This window comes from Barbus barbus, assembly GCF_936440315.1.
Source record: "Barbus barbus genome assembly, chromosome: 25".
NCBI lineage: Eukaryota > Metazoa > Chordata > Actinopteri > Cypriniformes > Cyprinidae > Barbus > Barbus barbus.
This window is the reverse complement of record NC_136753.1, coordinates 4,960,185-4,979,867: the sequence shown is the minus strand read 5'-3', so window position 1 is coordinate 4,979,867 and position 19,683 is coordinate 4,960,185. Positions and strand designations below refer to the sequence as shown.

General features: G+C 35.9%; 1 protein-coding gene across 1 annotated transcript in view; it reads right to left on the bottom strand.

The window, feature by feature from the left end:
- The window catches only part of abcc4 (ATP binding cassette subfamily C member 4 (PEL blood group)), a 32,450-nt gene that overhangs the window by 4,714 nt on the left and 8,053 nt on the right, over positions 1 to 19,683 (bottom strand). The window contains exons 6-25 of the mRNA XM_079377395.1: positions 16,507 to 16,670; positions 15,407 to 15,532; positions 14,963 to 15,212; positions 12,371 to 12,478; positions 11,825 to 11,914; positions 11,521 to 11,712; positions 10,814 to 10,908; positions 10,372 to 10,458; positions 10,099 to 10,195; positions 9,814 to 10,014; positions 9,279 to 9,416; positions 9,147 to 9,184; positions 8,201 to 8,328; positions 7,964 to 8,110; positions 4,283 to 4,362; positions 2,743 to 2,893; positions 2,534 to 2,653; positions 2,334 to 2,444; positions 354 to 454; positions 24 to 215 (exon numbers count right to left, since the gene is read on the bottom strand). Of these exons, the coding sequence (XP_079233521.1) occupies positions 24 to 215; positions 354 to 454; positions 2,334 to 2,444; positions 2,534 to 2,653; positions 2,743 to 2,893; positions 4,283 to 4,362; positions 7,964 to 8,110; positions 8,201 to 8,328; positions 9,147 to 9,184; positions 9,279 to 9,416; positions 9,814 to 10,014; positions 10,099 to 10,195; positions 10,372 to 10,458; positions 10,814 to 10,908; positions 11,521 to 11,712; positions 11,825 to 11,914; positions 12,371 to 12,478; positions 14,963 to 15,212; positions 15,407 to 15,532; positions 16,507 to 16,670 (2,616 nt within the window). The remainder of the gene's footprint in view (positions 1 to 23; positions 216 to 353; positions 455 to 2,333; positions 2,445 to 2,533; positions 2,654 to 2,742; positions 2,894 to 4,282; positions 4,363 to 7,963; positions 8,111 to 8,200; positions 8,329 to 9,146; positions 9,185 to 9,278; positions 9,417 to 9,813; positions 10,015 to 10,098; positions 10,196 to 10,371; positions 10,459 to 10,813; positions 10,909 to 11,520; positions 11,713 to 11,824; positions 11,915 to 12,370; positions 12,479 to 14,962; positions 15,213 to 15,406; positions 15,533 to 16,506; positions 16,671 to 19,683) is intronic.

Here is a 19,683-nt window from a genome sequence, read left to right as displayed (position 1 = left end):
TGGAGCTGCGGTGCTGGACTCACCTTCTCTCTGGGTCTGAACATGGCTGAGATGTTCTTGAGGATGACGGGTCCATCAGAACTGTAGGAGAAGTTGACCTTGTCGAAGGTTATCAGGCCCCGATTGGGCCATTCAGGAGGGGGGCGTTTCTGGGTTTCCCAAGGTGCTTCGCTTTCTAGCTCTGTGTATTCGACAACTCTCTCCACTGACGTCATCTAGACGGACACATTATTCAGAAAGCAAACCAAAGAGACTTCTGTCAAAAACATACAAATATTTTACAGACCCCAAACTTTTAAAAAGTAGTGGAAATGTGGTGGAAATTTCAGTAAATTCAGAAATCAGGTTCTTACCATGTTCTCCACCTCGGCACTCTGTCTAACGCCCCACTGGAACATTCCCATTAGGGTGACTGCATAAGACAAAGCCAATCCCACATCTCCCGCCCTCATACCTGTGAGAACCAGACACAATCCATTCACATACTGGTCTCAAACATGCTGAAAAAAGAAACACCATAAAGCCATAAAACCCCCCATAAAGATTTTCCCACTGACAGTGAAAAATAAAAATGAATAAACCACTGTTTCAATTCAAATTTGACAAAAAGACAATTAAAGAGCATTAATTCTTGAGACATGGAACATTTTCACTTTCAAAGGAAACAGATGCTTACCAGACCATCCTTAACACAAATGTATCATGGTATTCCATTTTCTCTTTTTAAATTTGATCAAAATTATGATATTGTCACTTCATCCTTCATGTAGAATAAATTATATCACACTTAAGAAAAACAAAACAACTTATAGCACTACTAGGGCTGCCCCCTAATAGAAGAGGCTTGGTTGACCAAAATATAGTTAGTCTATGGTAAAATAGTACACCAGGCAGGACATCCAAACGCTCCACTACCATTCATCAACCTCAAATATGGCTTAACATCTGAAATATGTAAGTATTAGCAACTTTACATGGCCGCTCAATCTAATGTTAACCTTGAGAAATGTGTGCTGTTCAAGTGTGTGGAGTGTGTCTGAAGAGTAGGCCGCTCACTGCAGGACAGAAGGAGGCGCCAGTGCGGTCACTTGCTCCTAAAATACTGGTCATTCTTGGTCATACAGATAAGAATAATACATCTTTCAAATCTGTAAAAGACTCTACGTTTATTAGTTTGCACTCACAATAAAAACAAACCGTGCTTTTGTAAAATAATGAAAGCAAACAGGAAGTGCTTTCTGCTGTCTCGGTCTCTGTGAACTTGAACACGAAACTGTGTATATATTTACCTTACAGACATAAAAAAATGTCTACTTTCAATTGAACCAATTCAAATGGAAGACAAATACTCTGAGATTATGTAATCCATATGAAACATGCATACAGGTGCATGCGGAGATGACGAGTCAGTGTCGCCGACTTTATCTCTTAAACGGAGAACAAAGAAAGCACTAGTTTATCAAATTATTAAAATGTTAATGCAGTCTCCTTACTGTTCTTCACTGGCACATTCATAATAATTACTTCTGCTGGTGCGCTGTGGCAAGCTTTATGCGTGCTTGAGCGCTTATTAGGCTATAGGCAAATTAAAGGCTCATTATAATGATTAAAATGGTTTATTAATAAACGTGCGAATAATCGACTAACTCGTAAAATGAACGACGACTAGTCGACCAGAAAAATCCTTAGTCGAGGACAGCCCTAAACACTACCATTCAAAAAAAGTTTGGGTAAAAAATCTCTTATGGCTGCATTTATTTAATAAAAATTACAGTAAAAACAGCAGAAGTGTGAAATATTATTACAATTTACAATAATGCTTTTCTATTATGATATATTTTAAAATGTAATTTATTCCTGTGATGGAATTTTCAGCAGCCATGAAGACCTCTAGTCTTCAGAAACATTTGTTTATTATTATTAATGTTGAAAACAGTTCTGCAGCTTAATAATTTTGTAGAAACTGTGACTTTATTCAGGATTCTCTGATGAACAGAAAGTTCAAAAGAACAGCATTTATTTGAAACATTTCAAATGTATTTAGTGTCACTTTTGATCAGTTTAATGCATCTTTGCTGAATAAAAGTATTAATTTCTTAAAAAACCTCAAACTTTTGAATGGTGTATATAAGGTATTCATATAAATATACAAATATGTATTTTTGAATGATAATTTTAATTTAATTAATTTTTAAATTTTCCACAGCTTTTTGGTCAGATATTTATAAAATGTGTAACATTTCTCCTCCAAGTGCAGCCTGGGCTGTCCCAGTACTCGGGATTCAGAGCACTGTAAATTTTGGTTAGTAGTGTGTACGCTTTGGATATCTCACTGTCTTTAAGAAGAAGACATCCAAAGGCTGTGATGGTCACAAACACCGAACACATTCCATCCAAGCGCACTGCAAACCAGCGTGAAGTGGTCAAGAACAGGAACCAGGCCTCTGCAGGAGCACACAAAACATTTGAAACAACACATTAATAAAGTCAACAGCTAGTCTGAGTCCTGCAAGTGGCCTACTCCTTTACTGACCCGAGTGCAGATCCTGATGGGCATCAAACGTTTGCTGAAACCTTTCCTCAGCTTTAAAGGCACGGATGGTCCAGAGGCCTTGCAGTGAAGATGACAGATGCGAAAACACAGGACTTCGAGCTGTCGAAACACCAGACTAAACTTACAGGACACACAACAAAGCTGCTCTGAAGAAACATTACTGAAGACAACAGATTGCAGACACTTACTAGTGGATTCAATGCGCTTGACGTCTCGTGATGTCCGCAGGAAGTAGCGACGAAGAAACAGGAAGGCGATCAACAGAGGAATCACAGGAATTAAAATCCAAGGGATGACAGAAGATGCCACAGCAATGACTCCAATTATTTGCAGAAACACCTGTAAGTGGATGAAAGTACAATTAATTAACGGAATTAATTCAAAGTAAAAATATATACATTTATCAAAATAAAAAGAAGAACTGCGTCACAACGGTTGACTGCTGGGTCATTAAAGCACTTTGTGGTTTTGGTTGCTCATTTTTAACCACAAACATTTATCAAAGAACACAGAAGAAAAACAGCCAGGCTGCCATGACAGCATGACTCGCCACTTTCTGAGATCTCATTCAAATAACCCATAATCCCCTACTCTTATCTGTAACTGTGTTAACAACTTAAGGTTAGTGTTGGGATGCCCACAGACTGTGGTGGAACAGAAACTGACAAAAGCATTACTGTGCTTGTGATTTTAGGACTCGTCACGTAGAAGAACCTCAATAACGTCAAAGTGAGATCTCTCTCCTTTAAACTGCTTTGGACGCTTCATCAGTATGGTCACGTTCAGAACGGATACAAGCATGCTGTGGTATGCCAGTTACTTTATTAAAACACTATCTGAAACTGTACATTCATAGGGGCATCCAGTCATCATCTTGGAAATAAAATGGATTACTTGCAACTGAATTAATTTTTTCGTCAAAATAGCTAAACTTTTCGGTAAATCAAATAATGCTTAAATCTATAGCTGAAATTACTTACAGTTCAATCATCACACTAGAAATGGAAGATCGAGTATACTGTATATACTACATGTACACCAATGGTTTTCACTCCGGAGGCCGGGACCCACTAGGGGCCTTCAGCAAACTTCTGAGGATGACTTACTAAAAATCAAGATATTTCTTATTTCAAGTTGTTCCACCTCAACAACTTTTTACTTTTCTCCCCCCACAGTCTTGAAAAACCTGCATGAAGTTTTCTATAGATTTCTATACCTGGAAAAGTAATAAAAAATTAATAAAATCTTAAAAATGCATGAAAATGTTTATAATGTATATACACATTCTTCTAGTGATTTAAAGCTCAAATATTTCAGAGCTAAAAATTATAAAGTACAAATAATTACAACTAAAGGGAACCAATAGTGAGAGAGGACTGTGGGAAAGACTAAGTGACTGCAGTGTTTTCTCATCCTCCGAGAGAACAAGGAGGATCCTGCTGCCCCGCACAATGAAAAGCTCCTTAAATGAAAGACTATTGTACTTTCAACTCAGTCTGTCAAGTTTCAGACAATAGCGTTTTGAGCACATAAAGTGACGCCTGTCACCCACGTATTGACCACATTGTCATTTGCCAGGGAAAAAGCCACAATATGTTGTTGGTCTACAACACTTGGTTTACCGGAGCGAATAATGCATATGGCCACAAGTGATGGGTGTTCTAATACAGCCACGTCAGCATGTGCTTATTATGTGGTGTTTAACAGACACTGCACTGCAAAACGTACCTGGATAAAATCCACAAATGTCCACGGAAGGGAGGAATCAAGTTGGCCGATGTCTTTGGCGAACCGGTTGAGGATTCTTCCTGAAATGACAAGGGAAAAGCCATTCAGAGAACAAAACTGAGCAATACCTCATGATTTTAATAGATTTAACTAGACAGGACAGTGTGAAGAAAACGATGAAAAAACAATTCACTGATATAAATTATTAAATGAAATATTTAAATAAATACGAAGTCAACAATACACTGATTTTTTTAATGGTATTTAAAAAAAGTATAAAATATTAAAACTTAATAAAAATTTATTATATATTTAATTAACTAATATTTCAAGCTATCTGTAAAAAATAACCTTGACAAATAAAAAAAAAAAAAAAAAAAAAAAAAAAAAAAAAAAAATATTACAAATAGGTAAAAACTGTTTTTCATAAACATAAAAACCAACACGAATAGAAAGAGTGCATTTTAACTATTGGGTGGTGATGGCGCAGTGGATAAGACACATGCCTTTGGTGTGAGAGACCCGGGTTCGAATCCACTGAGAGACACCAATGTGTCCCTGAGCAAGACACTTAACCCCTAGTTGCTCCAGAGGCGTGCGACCTCTGACATGTATAGCAATTGTAAGTCGCTTTGGATAAAAGCGTCAGCTAAATGAATAAATGTAAATGTAAACTAGATACCTAATTAGTTTTAACATCTCTCCTTTTCTTTATATTGGACAATATTATTCGATAATAGCGATGAAAGCATCACTAATTAAAAAACAGGCTGAAATGCTGACAGTGACATGCTGTGCAAACTTTTCTGTTGCATTATTTTATCAATAATCCCATATTGCCATTTACTTCTTATCTAACTGGTTATGATCATTCTGACTATAAAGGCCTTTAACCTATGATAGTGACTGGGTGGATAATAAATGGCAGATTAAACACAAATAATGCAAACAAAGAGAACTCAAACATCAGCTGGATATCTGTTCGTCATTTGTCAGAAATGTTTATGGCTAATGATGCTTAGATTACAAGTCTCAAAGAACTAGCAGACGTTACAAACACCCACTAGTGTTAACCATTCTTTATTACCAAAGAGCATAGATTACCAATGAAACAGGCCAGAGCGCCGAGACACAGGATACGGTAGTTGTGTCAACTAATCCACATCACAAGCTTACTCCAGCCATAAAAGTTTCCACAAAGTATGTGATTTCTGTGAGTGCCTCCCGTTGTAATGGTGCCTCGTGTGTGCGCTGCTGATAACAGTATCGTGAAAAAGGGCTCCAACTGACTCTTCAGCTGCCATAAAACTATCTATTAGACTTTTGAGACTTGTAAATGCTCTTTTGCTCATGTTATCAATAGTAACACCCCGATAAGCAGCCCTCAATGACACAGAGCCCAGCTCTGCTGTTTGCTCTTTAGAAGGTGAGAAAAAACTGCATCATACTAGTCATATCAGCCGACTCTGTCCTGCACGTTCAAATAACGACCACCGTTATTAAGCATATAATACAATGCATTGTAATATAATATAATATAAATATATATATATTTTTCCCCAAGAGAGCAACTACACATTTTGATGGTATCTCCAACACCCTTTTCATAAACTGTATAATAAAACTTTGGATAATTAATATATTATTATTAGGAGATATTTTTTGAATATGTGTACTGTTACACCACAAAAACAAAACAAATAAATAAATAAATAAATAAATACAATGAGTGCAAAGTCTTGATGGTATCTCCTAATAACTTTTTATTAATTATTTAATACAATTTCAGATATTTAAGAATCATATTAAATAATACATTTTTTACATAAATATTATTATTGTTATTATTATTAGGAGATATACTTTGAAGATACCATCACACGTTTGAACTTGTACCACTGGAAACATAAATGAATAAAAACAATGAGTGTTGATGACATCTCCAAATAATACATTATCATTTTTATTATGTTTAACCATATTATATTTATATAATACAATTTCGGATAATCATTTTCATTTTTTATTTTACATACATTTACATAAATATATTTTGTATTATTATTTAGGGATATACTTTGAAGGTTTGGAATTGTTCCACTGGAAACATAAATAAATAAATAAATAAATAAATAAAGTGAGTAAAGTTTTGAGGATATCTCCAAATAATAACTCTTTTATTAATTTTTATTATGTTAATTGTTTTATATTTCTATAATACAATTTTGGATTTTTTTTATTATTTTACATATTTTTACATCAATATAATAATTTGTATAATTATTTGGGGATATACTTTGAAGTTAACAGCAAAAGTTTGGACTTCTTCCACTGGAAACAAACAACAAACAAACAAAGTGTCCAAAGTTGATGAAATCTCCAAATAACAAAGAATAACATTATCTTTCATTATTTATATAGGTCAAATATTACCGCAAATAAGGTGTAATAACAAAAAACACACACAAACTATTATAAAAGGCTACAGCTCAGATTGTCCTAATGATGTTCCATGACTTATCAATTTAGAGCATTGTTTTCCAGAGATAAACAAAAGAGGAACACAAAAGGCAAAACAGCCTTTGACTCTCTCACACACACATACACACACCAATCAACATACTTCACGCTCAACACAGCGAATATACCTCCCTGCAGGAGCAAAGGCCTCAAACGCTGCTGTTTACTCAACACTCCAGAGTAAACACTGAAATCTAGGGTAAACATAATTGAAAATACACCAGTCCACTTTCCTTTACTACTGTATGTGCTCCTGCACTGAGGAAGTCTGGACATCACATTAAAATAAACAAAGCTGATAAATGTGATCCAGTAACAACCATTACCCATAAACACTAAATATGTTAACAGTGTACATAAATGTTCAATGAGGTTTAATAACAGCAATCCTTGCAAAAGGAAAACACTAACTAAGACACTAACAAATAAGTAGCAAAATGTACCAGGGGAAAAAAAAACATGTTTTGTTTGGACCTGTACCATGGTACTTTGAGGGTTTTCGAACATGGTACCAATTCTTACAAAAGAAAAAAGCAATAGAAATTAACACTGATACTACCATAGCACATAATACAAATGGCAATAGCATGTAATAAATAATAGTTGAAATAGAACACAGTTATTTAAAATTGTAGGAAAATAAATCAAATAAATCAGCCTTTGAGAGACTTCAAGAGACCCAAACTTTTAATTGCAACACAGTAATAACTACACGCAATATAAATTCTCCGACACCAATTACGTCATGTCCACTTAATTTTTACAAGCTGTCTATTAAAGGACAATCGCTATGCTTGATCAAATGACTTAAGATCAACGAATCAATTATTCATTAATATTGAGTCTCTATCTATTATATCAAAGAAGCATGGCCACATCACTCTACCACAGTACTTGTAAAAGCCCTATTTTGACAGACATACCTTGAAGAGTTAATGTAAAGGGGCTTTTGTTTGTTAACAAGTACAGCAAGAACTTTCCTCTCCTCTGGCAGTAACTGCACATTGGCAGAGGTTTTCCAAGAACAGCACAGGACAGATAAATCGCACAAAATAAGTTTCATGGGATGTGCTACCCTCTGTTGGTCAGTTCCAACACTGCCTTCAAAACTAGCTTGATAGACACAGGATAATAAGAAGCCATTGGTGTTTTTGTACTCACCAATGGGGTTGATGTCAAAGAAGCGAACCGGGGTTCTCAGGATGCTGTTGAACATGCGGTTGTGTAACGTCTCCGCTGAGCTCACCAGAGCGTTAAACATAATCAGACTGCGCATGAAGCCGAAGATGATAGTGGCTCCAGTTAAACCTGATGAACATGAGATGCACAAATCACCAATGGGAGACACATGCAACATGTCTACTTTTGAAATTGTGCTGACTTTGATCATGAGCATACCTGCGTAGATGCCAAGATAGAAATGCAGGTTGAGCTCTTGAGTTGTGTTATTGCCGAAAGTGCCATTTGTGCCGATGGTGGAATTGATGTTAGAGGAAAAAACATTCAGCTTCTCCTGCTCTGTGGCCCTGTCAATCATGACAATGACATTACGGTAGCTGGTAAACACCAGAAGATCATGTCCATTCAGTACCGTCCATCTAATGTATTAAGCACTATTTTAGCTTGCTCAAATGCAATTAGTGTACTTTGTGCACTAGCTTCTTAATTTTTTAAAATGTTATTCCATTTAAATGTATTTAAGCAATTTTTAGAGTGACATGAGTTGAAAATGAAACAATGTGCAAAGAAAAAGATATTTAATTTAATGAATAAATTACATTCTTAATTATATTGTATTGTTAAATTAATAACATGTATATTAAGGTTTATGTTTTTGAAAAAAGACTCACCAAGGCTGCAATTATCTAATCACAAATACAGTAAAAAAGTAATATTATTCCAATTTAAAATAACTATTTTCTATTTCAAGATATTTTAAAATGTAATTTATTTCTGTGACGCAAAGCTGAATCCTCAGCATCATTCCTCCAGTCTTCAGTGTCACGTGATCCTTCAGAAATCATTCTAATATGCTGATTTGCTGCTTAAGAAACTTTTCTTATCATCATCAATGTTGAAAACATTTGTGCTACTTAATATTTTTGTGGAAGCTGTGAGACTTTTCTCTGGATTATTTGATGAATAGAAAGTAAAGAAATCTTTTATAACATTATAAAATGTCTGTACTGTTACTTTTGATCAATTTAATGCATCCTTGTAATTTGAACCCAAACTCTATTATGTATATTTTGAGAAAATCAAACTGAAAAAGCATTTACAGTAATGCAATGTACTTAAAAATAAAAGCATAGCTGCACAGATAATAATATTATAGATCACTCACCAGTATGAAAGCCACCAGTCATGAAGAATATAAAAAGTCTATAGAGCAGAAAACAGCATTAGCATGAAACTCTTAACTGTGAGCGAGAGGTCTTTCAGTGTATAACCGCAGTATCACTGCTGTCTCTCATACCTGTGCCAGCAAGTTGAGAAGCACAAGCAAAACCAGCATAAGGACGTTGGCTCCAGCTCTAAAATATTTCCAGTACATGTGAAATCCGATGGTCCCCTCAGTGCGCGTCTCCTCGGCCATGGTATGCACAGGCTCCCCCTACCCATGAGGAAAACCTAGGTTAAGGCCCGATGGTATACAGATTCGTCTACGGAGCATGTGCATATCAATATAGTGTAATTTTTGTCACACTGTACAATAATTACTGTTTTTGCATTATAGTAAGGGGTAGGTTTAGGGCGTAGAAGATGTTAATAAACACAATCTAATACGTAGGAAGCTTCATTTATTCTTAGCTTCTGGTTTTAGCTGTATCCCTTCTAGCACAACCGAAAAACAATCTGATACTTTCACTTGGTGGAAATGTCAATCTTTATGATCAGACAGTGAGTAACATCCCAGCCATCCACTAGATGGAGCTACTGACCCATCTGAGCTGGGAATGCGAATGTTCCAGGAAAAGTTCACCCAAAAATAAATGACAAGTCACACCTACCGGCAGCTGATCGGATTCATCTTTAACAGACAGAACAGATGAAGAGTGCGAACGGACGGAGTTCTGGGAGAGTGTGCGGCTGCGGGGGGAGCGAGGAGCCTCTCCTTTTTCACCTTCCTCTTCCTCGTCCTTCAGCAGAGAGGTGAAATCCACTCCTGATTGCAGCAGCTCTGAGAATGTGCCATTTGCCACCATGTGCCCCTGAGAGAGCCGACATGAGTTAATTATGGTTCATTTATTCACAGGTGTAATGCAGATTGACTGGTGTGTGCTGTTACAGCTCACCTCCTTCAAAACCAGGATCTGATTTGCGGCCTTCAGGTACTGCAGCTGGTGAGTAACCAAGATCCTGGGCTTGTCCTTCAGAATACCACAAATACACCTGCAAGAACAATCAGGGCTCTTAATACTTACTGCAAAGAAACGGTGGAAACAACAACAATTAATTTAATGTTTCATTGCATTAATGGTTTACTTTGCCCATTTTGGAGCTTGACTGTGAACCTTATGAATAGCAACAGTAAAACACAACAGGATCGATGAAGAGTATGGACTTACTGTTCAAACAGGTGTCTACCCACTTCTGCATCCACTGCACTCAATGGATCATCCAACAAGTAAATATCAGCATCCTGATACACAGCCCTAAACCCACAGATATGTAACAAAAATCAATAAAACAGCTCTTAAATATTATTTCCTATTTGCAAGTATATGCTAGTTTGCATATTAAGACATTTTTTTCCATTTCACATATTATACACATTACAATATGTCATAACCTCAGAATGTCCATGATGCAGTCCTCTGAATACATTTACACATACATATACATTTACACATACATACATTCATATATATATATATATTTATTTATTGTTTTCTTTTCTTTTTTGCTCAAAATAATTGATCTGTTAAGGTTTAATTGTATTACTGAATTTGTATAAAAACATTGGAAAATGGAAAAATAGATTTTTCAAGGTTTAACAGTTTGGGATACCTGGCCAGGTTGACTCTAGCTTTCTGTCCTCCACTGAGAGTCGCTCCTCTGTCTCCGATCACAGTCAAATCCCCATCAGGAAGCAGCTCCATGTCCTTTATACAACACAGAAAGAACTACAGTATTAGTACACTACAGCTTTTTTTTTTTTTTTTTTTTTAATAAATGTTGTTCTTTTGAACTTTCTATTCCAAAAATCCTGTAAAATGTATCATGGTTTCCCCAAAATATTAAACAGCACAAATGTTTTCAATATTAAGAACAAGAAATGTTTCTTGAGCAGCAAATCGGCAATTTCCGAAGGATCGTGACACTGAAAACTGGAGAAATGATGCTGAAGATTCAGCTTTGCATCACAGGAATAAATTATAGTTTAAAATATATTACAATAAAAAATATTTTAAATAATATTTGACAACACTACTGCTTTTACTGCATGTTTGATCAATAAAATACAGCCTTAGTGAGCATAAGAAACCTCTTTTAAAAACATTTAAAAATCTTACCTACCCCTAAACAGTAGTGGAAATGTATACACTTAATTTGTGATTATTTAAATTAAGTAATCAGCACATGTAATTGATTTGACAACCCTAATTACACCAAGTAAACAATTAATAATCTTACTGAGAGTTTAATTTACAAGCAGATGGAAAAGATTAGAAAGGTAAGAGTGTGATGAATGAATTAACGAATACCCATCTCACCCTTTTGAGCGCACAGGCTCTGAGGACGCTCTCATAGCGCTGGGGCTGCAGCTCCTTTCCGAACAGTATATTGCTCCGAATGGTTCCTGGAAAAACCCAAGGCTGCTGGGAGGCATACGTCAGCTCACCTTTGACCTTTATCACACCCTTTTCTGCTGGAAGCTCCCCCAGAACAGTGCTGAGGAGAGAAGACTGCAGGAGAGAGGTGAAGATTAATAACTAATAACACTCATGGCTGCCATAATCTATTTTAAATAGCAAACCTGGAAAAGTTAAATGAGAGAATGAAGTTATTGTGACTGACCTTTCCAGCCCCCACAGGACCAATAACAGCCAAAAGTTGACCCGGCTTCACAGTAAAAGACAAGTTTTGTAATGTTGGTGCATCTAGAGACTGTGAAGTAGACAGGAGAGAACATATAATAACCTCAGCATAAACAAGGGGGGAAAACTAGATTCAACAAAACTTACTGAAAGTCCTAAAATAGTTTAGGATCAGTACGATAGAAAGTAATGAATACTTTTAGTCAGCAAGGCTGCATTAAATTGATCAAAAGTAACAGCAATGATTTTTACACAGTTACAACTAATTTATAGTTCAAATAATTGCTACACTAATTAATACATCTATTATCTTTGACAAAAAAACAACAACACTACTATAAGCTAACATGCTTCTGGGATGGAAACAGGATATCCAGACTATACTTCCTTTTTTCCCCCTGAGGAAATTTTGAGAGTCCTTCCACTACTTGATGGGCACTATAGTAGCTCATAGTTCTGCATTTCCAAAATTATATCTCGGGGGAAGGTGAGTGTACTTCCAAGGGCCTTGTCACACTGCACTCACCTTGTCCCAGTAGCAAATGAGATCCTGTATCGCCAAAGACGCCTCTTTCTTATCCTCCTGAGTAAGTGGAGCGTGAGTTTTCACAAGCTCATCGAGCAAGAGGAACTTCTGCATGTGAGAGAAAGACCACAGACACTTATGATGCAAGAACAAGACCATCACACACAAAAAACTGCTGAAATAACACTCTGATAGTCTAGTCGCAGTACTTTGGAGTTTCTTTGGTTAACACAAATTAGGACTGTCCGACAAGTTGAAGTGGATTCACTGTGAGGTCAAATCAGAAAATGAATCATCTGCTTTGTATATAAAGGCTCCCCTCTCTAAGCAGACACTCCATGATTACAAAATCTGCAGGTTCATGACTTGCGTAACATTAGCTGTGTCAGTGGGAACTTTGGAGTAGATCTAAAATTAACCCTGAAAATGACACCTACAGCACTTCAGCACAAGTTACTAGTCTTGGCAAATCAGCTTTCATTTCATTTATTTGTATCGAAAGCTTATTTAATACATTTGTGTTATATGACATAATTATAAATATACAAGTATAAAAATTCTATAAGTATATTTATATTATATGAGCTTGTAAGTAGTAGTCGACCGATGTTAGTTTTTTTGACAGCCGATGCCGATATCTTGGAAAGCAGGGTGGCCGATATAATTTTATTTATTTTAATGAATATTTAAGAAATTTTAAATAATTACAAAATGGATTAAAATATAAATGTGTATTTCTGTATTACTGTAGCCTATATTTTCGCTGAAGGGCACATGTAAATATGACATTTATTATAATGGGTTTATGTGAAGATTGTTTAAGTTCACTTAAATTAGAAGATATTTTTTAAAGTCTAATACATGTTCAAATTGATAGCTCTCAATTATACTTTAATGTTTAATTGCTATAGTCAATGGTTAAATATTAGGTGGATTTTATTGAGACATCAGTAGTATTGAATCAGTGATACTGGCCTTCAGTCATAAAAAAAGATGCCATTAAACAAACACACTGTCTTTATGTTGTTTGGACAGTAATTTGAAGATTGAATGTGAAATAACTGAAATATAAAAGTATATTTAAAAACTTTAATGTTAGGTGGGATTAATCACGATTAACTTCAGAAAAAATGTGGGATTAATTAGTTATTTTTTTTAATTGATTGACAGCACATACATATATATATATATATATATATATATGTAATTCATATATAGCATTATTGGATACGGTATTACATGCTGTATGCACAATTTTTTTTTCTCAAGACTAATAATTTCCGTGACTTTCCTAAATCTGGAAATCACAACTTTAGCTTTCACAAGATGTGGGAACACTGTAACTTCACAAAGATTGGCATTTACATTACAGTTCAAGTGACCCAATTCCTATTTTTCCTCCCAAGTGGCACAGATCGGATATGACCCATGAACATGTAGCAGGAAAAAAAAAAGCATGGATTCTCAGATCCATTTAGAGCTCATTCCTATGTGGAAATAAATCCGCATACGTGCTTTTGCGTCTGCCATTTAAGCAGACAGATGGGATATTCCGTCAACATGAGTCACACATCAGTTGAAAAAGCAATGGTGGCTCAACCCAGTGGACTCATGCTGAAGTTTTGTCTTTTGAGACATAATTTTATCATTTTGTCTATGTCCATTGTGCCATTTTTACTTCCTTTTCAGCCTAAGCTTTACCAGGTCAGTATGTTTACTTTGGATTGTTTCACAAAGTGTTTAATGCAGGCCCGTAGCCAGCCTATTGGAGGGGTTGGGGGTTCTTTTTTTTCCCCAAAAGTGGACCTTTTTCAGTTCCCACACATTTCGATATTTAGTTTTTAGGTTCAAATGCTTCATTTTGGTGACATCTCATGCACCAATTTGTGCTGGATTAGTATGTCTGCTGGTATCTTAATGAGCACAATTATTGATGAAAAATATTTGATGTTGTCAAACTGCTTATCAATATCATGTACCACCTTCTTCAGTAATATACACAAATACTTATTAAACAATAAGTTACTTAATTAAGAGCTGTGAGTGACATTATTAATGCAATAAATGCACAGATCTGTTATATTGACACACATCTAATATTACTTGTTTATGATCAGGGGCATTTCTAGGATGTGAAAACATCTGGGGCTGCGGGCAAAACATCAGGGGCTAACGGATGTGGTTGGGGGCTCATATCATGGTCACGTAAGACTTAGTGAGGCAGTAGTGGGGGGGCCCGTTTCCCTCTAGGGGGGTTTGGGGTTATGCCACCCCGGGAGAAAATTTTATACATTTTAAATTTAAATGCATTAATCTGGTGCACTTTGAGAGCTCAAAAACAAGAGCTCCAACCCATTTTCAGTGTGCAACTTGAACAAACAAACAAAAAGTCAATGACTATCTAAAAAGGGTCTAGAACTGCTCCTGGTCAGAGTGCACAGTGTTCTTCTTTGACCCACGCTACACCCCTCCACTGAGTTTTCTGGACCCCCATTCTGGGCCCCTTTCAACATCTGGGCCCTATGCAGTCTGTCCTCCTTTTCAAAACACAAATATCTGTATACTGTATACTGATCCAGTCGGATATTGTACCTTGATCCTCCGGATGCTGATGGCAGACTCGGACACTTTCTCGATAGCAGCAGGGAAGAACAGAGTAACGGTGAGGCGGACGGCGCTGTACAGCGACACGGCCACAAACACACGGCTGGCAGAGATTTTGTTGCCCACCAGAACGTACACAGTGAACGTCACAAACAGGATGATTTTATTCGCCGTAAAGAACGAGGCCATGTTCAGCCCACGGAGGTAAGAGCTGCTCATGATTTTTGAGATCTCCTTTCTACAAGAAACACACAAACAAAAAAAAGAGATATATTTCAGCTATTAATGCCCAAGAATCATAAAGATTATTAGGTCCAAGATATGGATGGCTATAAAACCTTTTGGCAATTTGCCATCTTCAGTCAAGAATTCTGCTGACCTTTGTCAGAGCTACAGCAGTGTAAACAGATGAAATAACTCTATATCATTTACCTTCGTACATCATTAACCAGCGCTGCAAATGGCTTTTCCCAAGCATACATCTTAATTATACGTATACCAGACACCACCTCATTCATAGTGCGTATCCTACTGTCAGTGAAGGCTGCCGTCTTACTCCTGTGAGAGACACAGACAGAAGAAGAGAACATTTGAGATGTATAGCCTATTCTAAAACATAAAAGTAATGCTGTAATAAAAAAGCAACTTTTTTTAAAACAAGGTTTCACATCTTTGTTTAAACGTGTCCTAGAATTAACCTCTTAAAGGGATAGTTCACCTACAGTTGCTGGTACCCATTGACTTGCATAGTGTTTTTTTCCCCATGAACTATCCCTTTAACATGGCCCTGATCAACCATGAAGTATATAACATGTAACCCTAACCTATTCTTTTTAAAAATTCTAAGTCGGATAAACTTTTTTAAATTCTTAATTAAATTATTAAAGGTGATGGCACAATAAAGCTATCAGATCATGACCTAACTTACAAAACTTATCTTCTTTGTTAGTAAAAAATAAAAAGTAGGCCTACACAAAACTGAATTCAACTGGTATTTATAAGTTCTTAGGTAAAAGTGCAAAATAAATTGTCCTGATTTTAATTTAAATTCTGGAATATTTCACCTTTCATCTCTCAAGTATTTGAATTTAAAATCATTATGTATGCATAACCCCAGAAGGAAAGAGCATGTGGTTAAACGTGTGGCTATGATTTATTATGTTTGAGCACTGCGACAAGACTGATCCCCACAATAATTTCTTATAAATGACTTGTTTGATGACGGTCGGAGATGATTAACAGCTCATTATGCACAGAATAGCTACTATAACTGAAGAATACACCATCTTCAGCGTGCAAAGTTCTTCAAGCTCTTGAACAGTTATTTTGAGCTATTAATTATTTCTAGATTACGTAAATCTGCTCACATGCAGTTTATTTAAGAATAAAGCCTACTTGAAGCCTGAAGCCTACTTGAGACTATTCACCATGATGTGAAGAGCATCTTGTGATTAAACCTTTTACTTTCTTATGATTCCTTTTCCATGATCCAATTTTAAAAATTCCCTGTCAGAGTAATCCTGAGATTGTACCTGTACTTTGAAAACAGTTTCCCAAACATGGTCTGAAGTGGCATAAGAAAGATTAAAACTGCCATGCCCGCGAGGCATGATGCTCCGATCTCTTGCCAAAGCAGACCAATCACAGCTGCGGCTTGCAGAGGCCCCACCCACAGGAAGTGAAGAAAAATAGTCACCTGGGAAAAGAGATGTGACAACAGATAACTATATCATACTACTTCACCAACCAAAAAATACCATGTTATTACCATAGGGTTTGGATGTGGCACTATAGTAACACCACGTTTTTTAGACACGTACAAACACAACTATTCAAATGTCTGGAGCTGATCAGGTTTTTGAATGGTTTGAATATCTTTTATGCTCACCAAGGCTTCAATTATTTGATCAAAAATACAGTAAAAACAGTAATATTGTGAAATATCATTACAACTTAAATTAACCATTTTTGTAATATATTCTTGTGATGACAAAGCTGAATTTTCAGCATCATTACTCCAGTCGTCAGAGTCACATGATCCCTCAGAAATCATTCTTATATGCTGATTTGCTGCTCAAGAAACATTTCCTATTATTATCAATGTTGAAAACAGTTGTGCTGCTTAATATAATGATAAAAATTATAAGTAATATTTGTGGAAACTGTGATACTTTTTTTAGGATTCTTTGAAAAATAAAGGAAAGGTAAGTTAAAAAGAAATCTTTAAACATTATAAATGTATTTACGGTCACTTTTTCCATTCTTACTGAATAAAAGTATTAATTTCTTTCAAAAAACAAAACAAAAATCTTTCTGACCCCAAACTTTTGAACAGTAGTGTATGTTTCTTAGAGTACCATGTAAATATCATAGTACATGAACCATGGAGTACCATATATGCTATAGACCAGTGGTTCCCAACTTGGGGGGCGCCAGAGTTCACAGCGGGGGTCACATACTTTGAGGTAGGGATTTACTGTAGTAAAATTAACTGCACCATGGTATTGTGGAAGAAATGAGAGGTATTTATAATCAAATGTATTATATTAATGTACATGTATTAAATGTATTAAAGGAGTAATGGAATGTAATTAATAAAACTGAAACAGACAAATATTTCACCAAATAAAAAAGAAGGTTGTTACAATTTTTACAGATGTTACGGATTTTGATAATGAACATAAATTTACATCTGCATCCTAACTCAAACTACTACTGTCAGCTCAATGTCAAATGTACATTTCTAAGAGATAAAAAAACAATATTGTTATTGCATATATATATATATATATATATATACATACACACACACACATATACATACACAAGTGCATCTCAAATTAGAATATCGAAGTTCATTTTTTCTTGTAAGTTATTTCAAAAAGTTAAACTTTCATATATTTTAGATTCATTGCATGTAAAGTAAAACATTTAAAAAAGTTTTTTTGTTTTAATTTTGATGATTAGAGCTTACAGCTTATGAAAGTCAAAAATTTGTATTTCAAAATATTAGAATATTTACATTTGAGTTTCGATTACTGACCATCCCTACAATATAAATTCCGGGTATCTCTTGTTCTTTGAATCCACAATAATGGGGAAGACTGCTGACTTGGCAATGATCCAGAAGACGAACATTGATGCCCTTCACAAAGAGGGTAAGTCACAGAAGGTCATTACTGAAAGGTGTGGCTGTTCACAGAGTGCTGTATCAAAGCATATTAAATGCAAAGTTGACTGGAAGGAAGAATTTGGGTAGGAAAAGGTGCACAAGCAACAGGGATGACCACAAGCTTGAGAATACTGTCAAGCAAAGCTGATTCAAACACTTGTGAGAGCTTCACAAGGAGTGGACTGAAGCTGGAGTCAGTGCATCAAGAGTCACCACACTCAGACATCTTCAGGAAAAGGGCTACCAAGACACTTCTGAACCAGTGACCTTACCTGGGCTGTGGAGAAAAAGAACTGGACTTTTACTCAGTGGTCCAAAGTCCTCTTTTCAGATGAAAGTAAATTTTGCATTTCATTTGGAAATCAATGTCCCAGAGTCTGGAGGAAGAGTGGAGAGGCACAGAATCCATGTTGCTTGAAGTCCAGTGTAAAGTTTCCACAGTCAGTGATGATTTGGGCTGCCATGTCATCTGCTGGTGTTGGTCCACTGTGTTTTCTGAAGTCCACAGTCAACGCAGCCATCTACAAGGAAATTTTAGAGCACTTCATGCTTCCTTCTGCTGACAAGCTTTATGGAGATGCTGATTTCATTTTCAAGCAGGACTTGGCACCTGCCCACACTGCCAAAGGTACCAAAAAGCTGGTTCAATGACCATGGTGTTACTGTGCTTGAATGGTCAGCAAACTCGCCTGACCTGAACCCCATAGAGAATCTATGGGGTATTGTCAAGAGGAAGATGAGAGACACCAGACCCAACAATGCAGATGACCTGAAGGCCGCTATCAAAGCAACCTGAGCTTCCATACCACCTGAGCAGTGCCACAAACTGATCACCTCCATGCCACGCCGCATTGAGGCAGTAATTAAAGCAAAAGGTGCCACTACCAAGTATTGAGTACATATACAGTAAATGAACATACTTTCCAGAAGGCCAACAATTCACTAAAAATGTTATCTTATGATCTTTAGTAGTAGATATTTGTGCATTATTTGCTCTTTACAGGTGCAGAAATGAAAGCTCCCAAGCAAAGAAAAATGTGGAAAGACATGCTGCACAATAAACAAAAACCAAGAACAGTGAACACTGATTATCTTTAAAAATGATTCATAGTAACAGTTAGGTAATAATTACTTAAATTATTTTGCCAAGTACAAAATGTTTCATTCCTAAACTTTGCCATACCAATGTGTTTTTCAAAACACCTTTTAAATTTGGAATGTTTTAACCTTTATTTATTAAATGTTACAGTCCAAGTGTAATTATAAATGCCTCATTCATTCAAGTAAATGCATGGGTAATTTTGCAAAATGTGTTAAATATTTTATCTACACTTATTGTATAGCTGCTGTTTTTTTGTGTAATTGCATGGTTTTGTAAATAAATGTTCCTCATGCCAGCTTGGTCAAGCTAGTTATTTAATGGACTTTAAAATTGCTTTCATAAAAATGAGATGTTTATAGATTTGTTAAGTCATATTTATGTATTATAATCGATATAATTAAAATTAAAGTAAATGTTTTGTCTAGGTAACGTTAT